Source organism: Porites lutea, chromosome 1 (assembly GCF_958299795.1).
Source record: "Porites lutea chromosome 1, jaPorLute2.1, whole genome shotgun sequence".
NCBI classification, from domain to species: Eukaryota; Metazoa; Cnidaria; class Anthozoa; order Scleractinia; family Poritidae; genus Porites; species Porites lutea.
Window position 1 is genome coordinate 6,847,328 of NC_133201.1, and position 12,380 is coordinate 6,859,707.

The 12,380-nt window shown below is 39.5% G+C and overlaps 1 protein-coding gene and 1 pseudogene across 1 annotated transcript; one reads left to right on the forward strand and one right to left on the reverse strand.

Moving 5' to 3' along the window:
* Positions 1–876: 876 nt before the first annotated feature.
* Positions 877–10,173, reverse strand: LOC140943847 (uncharacterized). The gene is made up of 4 exons (XM_073392966.1): positions 9,953–10,173; positions 7,502–7,603; positions 4,568–4,656; positions 877–970 (listed from the first exon to the last, which is right to left on the reverse strand). Exons 1-4 carry the CDS (start codon positions 10,145–10,147, stop codon positions 916–918), a joined length of 441 nt encoding a protein of 146 aa, XP_073249067.1. The 5' UTR covers positions 10,148–10,173; the 3' UTR covers positions 877–915.
* LOC140947745 (uncharacterized) lies at positions 2,187–3,199 on the forward strand (annotated as a pseudogene).
* Positions 10,174–12,380: the final 2,207 nt, after the last annotated feature.

A 12,380-nucleotide genomic window follows, 5' to 3' on the forward strand; every position in this document is an offset into this window, starting at 1 on the left:
GTACCCCTTTCGTACACCTTCTATCAAATGGTACCCCTTCCACATACCTAGTTTAGAACTTGCATCCCTTAACTAACTGCGAGCGTATGGGGACGCGGCAGATGGTTTACCGGCAGAAGAAACCTTGTTGGAAGGTTAAAGAAAACACTCCAAGGGGTAGTAAGTCTCGAATTAATTGAGTTCTCCCAGCAGCACGCGTGGGCTACTGAACAGCGGTAAACCAACACAAAGTTCAGTTAATATTTCAGTCAATGTTTTTGATCAATAAAATATTTATAGTGTCTTTGTAGTGGTAAAATATTAAAGACTGAGTCTCAAAAGGTTATAATGTTAACCGTAAAGGGCACCAATTGAAAATTTAATTTATGCACAACAACAGACATAATTATTCACTCAAAATATTTGTCCATTTCTGACAGGCCTAATTCTTCATCAACAGTTAGCGTTGACCAAATTTGGAAGGTGTTTGTTGTCAAATTACGATATTGAAGTCAATCGTACAATCGTAATGTCATCGACTGAAAAGAAGACGCACAGATGTTACGCAAAGAAGCGGCGTGGTGGCTCAGCTGTTTTTGGCAGTGCAGAGCTGAAAAAGGTGGCGGAACAACTCACACGTTATGCGAAGACGAAATAGCTGAGCTACTTCCTCAAACACTTACAAAGAATAGACAAAAATACCACTCGACAGATGACGACTGCTATATGAAGAATATATGCAAGAATAACATTCTTCATATTCGAAGACAAGGCAAATGTCTTAAGGATGGGAACAATGCATAGAAGTGAGCATGTTTTGAGCTTGGAAATATTTTGATTGAATAATAAAACAACTATTAGATGAGACTGAGTACGATATGAATAATTATGCATATCGAGCCATTAACACAATAATAATACATAATGATGAAGTCCTTACTCCTCGGCTGGTTGGTCGAACAAAGAATGTCCACATATCGGACAGGTATCACTGCAAGGAATTAAACACAAGATTGATTATTTTTAATGTATAACAGCGTTAGTCATGAGGTCTCTATTGCGTCCATAATAAAGACCTGCGGCTACTTACATAAGACCTATTCTTACTATTCTTTCAAAACATTTTTTTGTTTCTGATTGGTTCAAATCTCCTGTTAATTCTTCATAACCAGCTAGCATTGACCAAATTTGGAAGGCATTTGTGTAATTCAGAAAACAAAAAAAAGGAACGACAACCAAGAAACCCTGGGGCAGGGTTGGCGTTAGCTCAGCTGTTTTGTTTGAGGTGGAAAAAGATATCGCAAAATTTCACACGTTTTGAAAAGAAGAAATAGCCTAACTACCACCTAAAAACATAGGATATCCTCCAATGAAGTGAAGGCAAGCTTTGAAAAAGCCTTTTGGAAGCTCAAGCCTAATCTGCCTGATGACCTTAAAGAGTTTTCATCAGCAACCCTGCGATCCGTAGCACTTATCTACACCCATCGGAGAGGACCCAAATCCGCACTCGTCACTCCTTAAAGCCATCCACAAGTTAAAACGACGTGACGATATTGTCATCACAAAACCGGACTAAAGGTCAGGAGTAGTCATAATGGATAAGTCGGAATATCTACGCTTGTTATGCGAGGCATACATTAACGATACAACGAAATTCAGAGTGAGCGATCCTGAGAGGCCGAAGGCTAGAGGGTACACCACCCAAACACTACCATCCACTCCGCCTACAGAAGGAGAAGATCTGGAATCTATAGTCCGCAGAATTCTACCCAAACCTATAGCTGTTTCCTTGCGCCTCACAGGCTCCCGGTCGGCTGCCCAAGACCCACAAAAAACATTTGGTACGTGACCCCATCTCATCTCCCACACAAACGTACAACTATGGGTTGGCGAAATGGTTGGAGGAGAAATTACAGCCGTTCGCCAACAACCAGTACACAATAACTGACAACTGTGCGTTTGTGTACGAAATTCGCAAACTGAAAATCAACAACGGTGATATTCTTGTGTCGTACGATGTTACCTCACTATTTACCAACGTGCCCGTAGATGAAACCATCCAGATACTAGCTGACAAAGCCTTTATCAACAACACTTGAACCTCAACAAAGTGGACCTTGTTGATCTTCTAAAAAGCCACCAAAGACCAACTGTTTCAGTTCGATGGGCAACTGTACAAATAGGTCGACGGAGTCGCCACGGGCTCACCACTTGAGCCACTGCTCGCCAATGTTTTCATGGGATCCATTGAAAAAACTCTTGAGCGTGAAGGCAAAATGCCTTAATTCTACAAGATGATGATTCTACGTTGATGATACGTTTACCAATATGCTGGACACAACATCAGCGGCTTCTTTTCTTCAGGTCCTGAACAACTGCCACTCTTCAGTTAATTTCACTAAGGAAACGGAAAACAATGGCGTGCTTCTTTTTCTAGGAATGTATTGTTTGAACAGAGCATCACAAATCGAGACCAAAGTTTACGTCAAACCTACCAACACAGGACTTTTGCTTCACAACCACAACCATGTTGATATGCGCTATAAACGTTGGCTGTTGAAAACCATGCTTGATCGTGCATATCGCTTATCGTCTTGCTGGTCGTATTTCTCTGTTGAATGTGACCGATTGAGACGAATCTTTTTCCTGCTTAAATATCCGCAACGTCTTATCATTAGTACCATCAGGGATTTTGTTGCTTCAAAGGCGAAAGACCAGCCACCGAAACCTGTCCCCGCAGAGAGCCCTCCAGTTCGTGTAGTGAGTCCTGCTGTTTAAAGACCAAGCTTCAGCAGATTTAGTTCGTAAAAAGAGTAGAGAACTAAGCCAGAAGATTCACACAGTCGTTCAATCAGTTTTCGTTAGCCACAAGATCCAGGAGGTACATGTACTTAGAGTTCATGAGAAAAAACCGCCCACTGTAAACCAACAGTATGTAGTTTACCAATTCCAATGTGACTAGTTTGATGCAAGTTATGTAGGTTATACGCTGAGGCACTTAGCGCATGGTTGAACGCAAAAATATGTCTTCCTCCATTGGCAAACATTATAAGGATAATCGCTCTACTGTCCCGAAAGATCTTGACAAACAGTTCTCTGTCCTTAAGAAGTGCAATAACAAGTTCGATTGCTTAGGGCACGAAATGTTGCTAATTATAGGGAACTATCACCTTCTCTAAGCGTCCAATCGGACTCAATTCGAGCAAAACGATTTGCGTAACTTTGCATATTTCATATATTCTAATCATCAGCCAGAAAAACTTTTTATCAGTTTATCGTCTTTATCAGCAATCATGTTGAACTTGAAAATGGCGTCAAGATGACACCAAAACGTCGTTCGCTCTTATCCGCGTTATTTTTTACTTGTTTCTGAAAAATATGGAATAACGCCAAGAACAAAACTAGACTAAGAGTTTTGTTGTGTAGCTAGTTGTGAAGAATATCTCCCATACCAAGCATTCCTTTATCTCCAGAGTTTGCCGAGACACAGGCAAATGCAGACGAAAACTTAACACCGATCGAGGTAAGCATGTTTTAGCTTGTTTTTAAAGTATATTGAGTTATTTTAAATGAATATAAAAAAAATTGGATTCGGCTTTCGTATCATCTGAAGGATTATAGTGATCTCGGAGAGTGTTATCCGTCGCGGCCAATAACACCCTCCAAGATCTGCATTTCTTCAGATCATACGGAAGCCTAATTGCTAAATATCAGACATAACAGACCGTCTGGTGTTTAAGCAAAGAGTTGACTGAGCTGAACGTCAGACGTTAGTAATTACGACGCCTGGGTATTTCCTCAGGCTCTCCACTTTGAAACCTCCTAGGACACCAAGCACACAATCGATCTACATCTTTCTGTGCTGCCAAAAATCTTACACTTGCAGATATGTAAGCAAATTGTTGCGGCTGGGTTCCCCGTTTTCTTGTTTCCCGCCCTTTTGGATCAAGTGATGAGTTTTTTGTTGTTGTACGGAGTTACTCGATATATCAGTTGGAGCGATTCACAAGAAGTAACGACGTTTTAACTCTTGACAACGAATATATACCTTGTTTGTACGGATTGGTTTGTTTCGTCCAAATAAAGTGTTAACGCCAGTTTACAAGTGGATTTGCACCTTACACAAATGTTATTTCTAGTAAGTGATCCAAAAAACAGGGTGGAAGGCTCTGTAAATTTAAATGCACAGATGAGACATAACCCGGAGCCTTGAGTAGACTAAAAATAATGCACATTTTTGACCTTGTAGTACATTATCTAGGTTATTATACATTATTTTTACATTGAAAGCATCTCGAAAAAGAGAAAGTGGTCTATTGACCATCATGCCGGCCGCTTGAAAATCATCAAACTATGCTTGGAAAATAAACATGAAAAGTCAGTGGTCTATGGTCGATCATGCTTTGACTAAAGAGGCAAGACCGCGACTATTTAAAAAATCGCAATTATTTCATTGCCCTCACTTTCCTTAAATGATTTAACTGCTTATAACTAACCTGTCCGCCTAGCAATTAAAAAGAATACTTCCTCACGCAAAAAAGAATGGATGGACGTAAACCAGATAAGAATGCAGAATTTTAAGACTTACTTGCCACGCTGAATCCAATCATTAGCACATTCGATGTGGACCCTGTGCCAACATGGCAATATGACGCATCTGATCGATGGATCTATCAACTGAGAACAACATTACAATCAATTTATGGACAAATTTATTATAAGAACTAAAATGGACTGAATATAAGTAGGCCATAGACCTTCATACAATGCTACACCACCACAAGAAATGATAACAAAATGGTCATAAAAACAGCATGTTATACGACATTCAGTGCAAATAAGTTTATAGTGTGTCCTGGATGAGTTAATTTTATTTTCCAGATAAGATAGTAATGTTTCTTAGGGAAAAAAACCTTAACTTTACTTTTAAAGTTTTAAGGAAAGAGCAAGACGTAAAGTTGTAAGGTAAAGCAACCCAGACATTGATGAAACAAATGAGTAGGAGATTACGGTCAAGCCAAAAAGATGTCCCTTCAGGATCAGTGTAGCGTAGATATGGCTGACGTCACCTACTGATTGATATCAATGTGCCAACCAGAGAATTATTGGCTCTTAAAGCAAAAGATTTTTTGTTTCAGTGCTTGGCACATTTAAATAACAAAAAGGTTTGTTTGTAAACAGATATCTTCTCTATAAAGCCCCGTGCAAACGGACGCAATATTGTCGGCCAACAGCTTCCAACATTGTTGGAAGTTACATGTTACGTCCGTTTGCACATCCTGTTACATGTTGTTTCGCAAAGTTTGAAACCGGTCAAACTTTTTGCCCCCTGCAAACGGACGCAACATTTTTGGCCAACAACTCCCAACATTGTCGGGAGTTGTTGCGTCCGTTTTCACGTGGCATAAGATTCTTAGCCTGAGGGCAAGCTATCCATTTCGAGTGTCGAGCGAAGCGAGCCACGCAAGAACGCGTCTCCTCTCGCGTGCCTTCTGAAGATATTCCCGACCTTCCCCTGCCCTAACCATAAAATTCTAAATTGCACATATCCTTATATTCGCTTTTACAGTTATGGGACACAGATAGCAATTCTTCGACTTCACCCTAAGCGGTCAAGTAAACTTTACCATCCTGATACAATGGTCACGCAATCCCCTCCTTACTACGTCATTATAAGCAAATAAATAAAATTAAGTTTTTAAGTAATGATCCGGATAAGGCGGATAGCCATTTCTTTTGTTATGTGGCAACGGTGCTTTCCCCACATAGAAATATTCTCATTTTTACACAGAGAATGCATAAACCTACATGAAGGCCGTTTATGCAATAAAATGCATTACACTCCACTTTGAAAGGGTGTTTTTTTGTGTTAAAAGATTTTGACCAATCACAAGAGTTGAAAACAATAGCCAAGGAAAGTTTACAATTTTACATGTTCCCCGCATAGGATTTCTTTGTTATTCAAGCTGAGACCAGATTTTGTTATATGGAAGATGGTTGGAAAGTAAGGATGAATATATGTACCGCTTTATGAAGTTTTGTTAACTTTTGCTGTTTAAGCCAATCAGAAGTAAGTACAGACAAGAGAAAAGTTAGCACTTTTTTTGCATTCCAACATGTTCGTTGCCGTTGTTGCTATCGTTCTTATCTGGACCGTTTCTTAAAGTCCCTTTTGGGCTTACAAGGAGAGCTCCTGTTACAGCGTACAACTTGTACTTTTAGTACTAATTTGTTACATGTCAAACTCGAAAACGATGACCAGAAAGTTTAAAGCTTTCCTAAGTCAGAGACAATATTTATAACAGTTTCCATATACGAGTATGGTAAAATTTAGAAAGATCAGGCCACTCTTAGCAAATTGCCGTTGATATGCGTCACTGACCAAGCGTGAGGTCAAGATGGCTGAACATTGACCGAATTGTTTTGTGTGTTCTCGGATCGAGACGAAATCGAGGTCCATTAAAAAACACACACACAAAAAAATACAAGACCAATCTCCAGTCACCTTGACCGAACAAGCTTGGTCAATGAAGTAGTTTAATAAAGGATTTATTATACGGTCACGAGAACTTTTTTCTTGCGGAACCAACGCCAGAAAGGGCGGAGGCGCTTACTTTCAGGGTTCGTACAGATTTTTGGATCCAAAATCCAAGACTTTTTCCATACTCAAGGTCATGAAATAGGTGACCAACAGAGACCTTGAAAAGCGCAGAAACCAAGCTTTGCTCATAATGCACCGCTACAGTGCAGTAGCCACGGTGCAATAGACATAAGAGAGTTCTGAAAATTTTCATTCTGTAACTGAATGTCTTGGCTACGGACGAGATTGAATAAGATTTGACCATGGAAAAATAAATTCACTTACTAAATATTTGTTATAGCTTTTTTCCACACTTTATCTCCATTTTCTAGACTTTTTCCAGGTCTGGAAAATTGCTTTGGAAATTTCAAGACTTTTTCAAGAATTTAAGACTCTGTACGAACCCTGAAGGTGACAATTGGGATTCTTATAAACCCTGTTATGTTTGATTTAAATATTAGTTTCAGCCATTTGCTTCGCCCCACCAGCCTTTACGCTTTAATACTGCCGAGGGTAAATAAAGGAATTATTATTATTACTATCATTCATTATCATTATTATTATTACTATCATTCATTATCATTATTATTATTACTATCATTCATTATCATTATTATTATTACTATCATTATCATTATCAGTGTCACTGGAAATCCCGAGCGCACAAGACAGGCTCACTTGGCTCGGATAGCCAGTCAAAACATGGGATTAACTTCAACTTGCCCCCTCGCAGAAGCAGCTGTATAATAAACGTACTTCTGTTAGATATTCAAGAAACACTCCATCATAGTGACATTACGCCTTTTATGTTAATGGAAAGCTTATGGGATACAGAGAACTTACGCGCCACTAAAGATCACACTCGCTATTACCGCGGTGAAAACAACACTCAGTCGACTGTTCTATGAAAGTTAAGCACGACAAAAAAGAATTCCAACTTACCCCCAGGCAAATACAGCATTCAGCTGTTTGACATTGGTGAGATGTTCCCTCTAACTGTTCATAAATACACAGGCCACAAATCGCACAATTCAAGGTGGGTGCCTTTATTAAAAGCAGACAGCAACAACGATAGTCAACAAAGAAGATTGCCTAAGCATTCAGGGGCGGTTTAAGATCTTTTAGTTAGTGAGGGGCCCGATTATCCAGACCCTAAGATAGAAGGGGGCCCAAGCCTCGGCCCCTGGGGTTTTAGTTTAGCCACCAAAACAGGTGGGGACCCGGGTCAGACCCGCCACTGCCTTTTAACAATTTAATAAGCAAAGAAGAAGAATTGAAATTATAAGACTACTAAAGGTCACTTTGATCTCAAGGAGGTCTTTCATGAGTTTAACAACAGACTTGTCACTTTCAAGAAAGGTGAAAAAAACATTGTATTAATAAACAAAGACTAAAGGCACACTTAATTTGGAGCCTCGCTCTTTTGTGTGTCCAGCACCTTCGTCGCTCGTTTTTGTGTCTTGTTCAAATGTATTGTTTTTTCCCTAGTCTTTTTTAGCATTGTAATCATGGTGAAAGCGATTAAATAAATAAATAAGGCTCTTTTCCAGTAAAGCAAGTAGCCAGGTGATCCACTCCTAAAATATGACAAATTTATCAAGTGAAACTACCGCCAAAGCTCTGCTTTGAATGATCAAACTCAACTATTGCACCCAATCCCCAGTTTTCCCTGACTCGAAATAAAATTCCATGATTTTTTCCTTCGCTTCAAAAATTATATTTGGAAATCATATTTAAAGTACCAATATTAACGGTACAATATTAAATTCATGGCCAATTGATGAGCCCGTTAACTGCCTTTCAAGTTGGTGGGGACCATGTGGAGAGACCAGGTTCAGCAGGGAGGTTTCCCTGGCGACCCTGTAAGCACCATCACAATCAAACTAAGACCAGTAGAAAAACTTAACCGGATCAAATGGATACGTCTTTGACAAACAACCCAGAGGGAAGGAGGGTGGGACCTAAGAGAGTGCAATGAATCCCTTATGTCAGCTGCAGTGATCCCCAACAAGTGCTTAAAATGCAAATGATAACAGCAGACATGACAGGCTACAGGCTACTGCTGTGAAATCTGACTGGAAACTCACACATAATGTGCAGGAAATGTGAAACCACCTTGGCTGCTAACAAGCCTTTTGTGTAGCAGATACTGAATTTTAAAACGAAAAAGCTAGTACTTACTTTAATTTACTTTAAGTTACTTCGCTTTCCTTTACATTAGATTACTTTACTTCGCTTCACTTCACTTTGATTTACAAACATATCCAAGTAACTCTTAACCTTTAAGGTGGCTCGACCCTGAATTTCTGTAGGGACACTTTCCATCTTTGAACTTCTTATACCTTAACACCTTGATATTTATTGTAAACACTCCTTAACACATGGATTACACAATAGATTGAACTAAATTAAGATGTTAACTTTTTCGAGATAGAGATGAATGTCACGTGACAATGACGTCCCAATTGTTTGATCTCTAAGTAAAATTTCAGCCCTTATCCACGTCTGTGGGTTCTTACCTTCTGCTGTGCGAAGTTTCACAAAAATATGTAGAAAGAGTTTCGAGGTGTCTTGGAATTTCCACATGAAGGGTATAATTTGTGCGTGAACTGAAGACTGGACTTTAAGCAAACCAATTTGCTACTTCTTGGAAGTTTCCAGAAAGTTTTAACCACTCATTCATTTTAAAAATGCCCCTCATACATTCTTCAAACCGCAGGAAGCAAGTAGACTTGCGCGATTTCGGAAAACACAAAAATATATGAATCAGGGTAAAACACAATGCTGGGCCCTTTTTTGCGCTCTGTCAGGCTACTTTCACAAAACAGCGATTCAATCAAACTTCGTGGATAGATTTCCCAGAAATGAATTCAGAGCTGCCATTGGTCAGTGTACTATATAATCCCTGAATTTCATGTCCACTGAAAACTTTTATGGTTGTCTAACGTACGCGCAAAATTGAGTAAATATTGAAGCGATATCATAGATTTGACTAATTTTGTGCTCTGGAACTCTTTGACACGAGCTAGAGGGCTATTTCTTGCCTTACGATGGACAACCATTAGCGGTTTTTTATCTTTTTCTATTCCCTTGATCTTTTCATGCTAAACTCATCAGAAAAAGACCACCAGTTAGAAAAACTGATGATCATAAATGACACTTTTTGTTCTTTTTTATAATTGATATTATAGTTACGTTCAGTCTATGTGTAATCCATGTTCTATAATAGATTTACAGTAACGATCAAGCTGTTTAGGTATAAAAGATTCAAAGATGGAAGGCGTGCCTTTACAAACTTGCTTTCTCATCAAATCAAGCAATGGACATTCTTGTTGAACATTAACTAAAGAGAAGGATCACGAGGTCTGAACTAAATGACCACATTTCACTTACCCCTCTGGAACATTGCTGAGATGGGTCTTGTTGCTGTGGCACCCATGCCAATAAGTTCCCTGTTGTGTCTAGAGAGTCGGGAACATAATCTCTTATGGAAGCACCTCTGATGTTGTTTGCACCACCAGAACGTGGTTCACGAACAGGTTCACAAACAGGTGCATTTTCTTGTGCCAACACTTCACCACCAATCATAGCTGCATTAGATGGGGCACAGAGCATTGCCCGGCCTGACGTCTTGCTGAAGAGTGAAGTCCTGTTACAGAAGAAAAACCGGGACTGGAAACAGAAACAGACTGATTCGGCATATATTCACATAGATTATCTCTTGCATTCTCATTGCCTGCAGCACTGTTTACATTTCTAAGAGTCAAAGTTGGGTTTTGAGCTCTGTGACTGGTACTCTGCTCACCACCAGTCTGAGATGTAGCTTGGTTATCCCCAAAGTATAGATTACCTCTGTCGGAATGTGATACATAACCGTCCATATACGAAGTTCCCTGTGCTGAAATGCCATTGAGCAACGACACATCTGTGCTAGTGCTCTGATATAGACTGTCATAAAGAGCCTTATCTTGGGTGTGTCTTGACAAAAACTCATCAGCTAAACCATCATGTTCTCGATAAGTTGCTGTTGATGGTCTTCCTGCATCTACAAAGGTATCTTGCTGTGACCAGGGAATGTTTCCCACAATTCCTTGGGTTCTTGATGAAGTCAATGAACATTGACCGTAATAATATTCACGCGGATGCTGTGAGCATGCAGCAGTTTCTTCTTGTGACTTCTTTTCAGCTTCTTGCATCCCCCTTACTTTTCTCCCTCCTCTTTCTCTAGCTCCCTGTTCTCTCATCAGCCATTCTTTGTTGTTTTTTATTTTTCTTTCCAACTGTTCACGTTGCTCCCCTTCCCTTACAATTCTTTGAACACGTTGTTCTTCAGAAAGTGATGGGTCATTGGAGCTCTCTATTTAGTAGTTCCCCTGTTTGTGGGAAAAGGTCACATCACCATGACGCGGTTTTTATGCTGTGCAATCAGAGTTTACCCTTTAGCATTACCAGTAGTAGTCCTCGTCTTTTTTTTTTCTTATTCATTTTTTGTTTCAACCAACATTTATCCAGTAGCATCCAATTTAGCAGAGCTAGCTTAAATGGAACTCTGTCTTAGAATCTAAAGGTCTCTTCCTATTCAGGACTACAATCTGGGGCGGACGATCATATTCCACCCACTTATGAATTGACTCCTTGGTTTCAGTGTTCTACCTAATTTATCTGACTAACTATCAAGAGTTTCAGCAGCATTAACAGATGCAAGATTTTGCACATCAGGTTGAACAATAGAAATAGATTAGAGGAACTCCTTGTGAGTAAAATTCATCTTAACGTTTAACATTTAAGAATTTCAAATGTAAAGAAAGTATCGTAACTTTACCTCTATCCAGTGGCAGCAGTTTGTAGAAAAGGAGTTGTATCATAGCAATAGATCCATGGCATGCACATTCAAAGATATGAAAGACGAACGGAAAGTTATAAAGTGGTCGCCACTAAATTAGACTCCACTAGATTTAGGCCTCACGCGATTACTTTGCAAAGACGGAAATTGATAATCTCGGTAGTGGGTGCGTCTCGTAATTTCATTGGCTGTCTGCATAAAGCAATATCAGGTGATGCGATACAACAGGGAACCCGAACGCTGAATTGGCTGATAAAATAATCAGTCGTTATGAACCCGTGTTTCCTGGGTCTAAAGAGGCTATAGAGGCTATATACGAAAAGCCACGCGTAAACATAAAAATTGATTGAGGTTAAACTTTAAACGTTTACCCGTGACTTTCCATACATCGCCTCTATTTTAGTTACGCGTGTAACGTACGCAAGTGAAATTAGCGACAGTGGAAATCCATCCCAAGAATTGCGGCAGCACGATCTTCAATGTGCTGGCTCTGCATATGTTTAACATTATATGGCGTTGGCAGTCATGCGGTCATGCGTGCGTTTCAGCTCAAGGGACTTTCCCTTTTCTAAATAAATTTTTTTTCATAAATTATGCATTCTTAATTATACTAAAGGTTCCATATTGGAAGTGAAGTGCGGCCCAGCGTTGCGTGACGAGACAAATGTATAAAATACAATATGGATGATTTTGAAGTTGAGTTATGTTGTATATCTTAAGCTTGTTATAGTTGGGCAGTGATCCGTCTGCTTGCGTGAGACTTAAAAGAATCGAAAATGACATTGAATGTCCTATTTACATGTTGGAAAGTAATAATTACTATCAGTCTTTAGAAAGAACTCGTGGGAACGTTGTTTAGAAAATGATCAAATGGTTATCAACTCTGGTTTTCTCACAGTAAATTGTTGGAAATGGTAGAAATTCAGATTGTTTATCCATAGTTACGGTGTACTATCTCTTCTCTGGAAGCAGGATACT

What these genes read in the sequence shown, in the direction of transcription:
- LOC140943847 (XM_073392966.1), bottom strand. Translation starts at nt 10,147, where the DNA reads ATGATTGGTGGTGAAGTGTTGGCACAAGAAAATGCACCTGTTTGTGAA. An exon ending in CTCAGCAATGTTCCAGAGGG is followed by an intron (nt 7,604 to 9,952) that starts GTAAGTGAAATG and finishes CTTTTAATAAAG; the next exon opens with GCACCCACCTTGAATTGTGC. An exon ending in AATGCTGTATTTGCCTGGGG is followed by an intron (nt 4,657 to 7,501) that starts GTAAGTTGGAAT and finishes TGTTGTTCTCAG; the next exon opens with TTGATAGATCCATCGATCAG.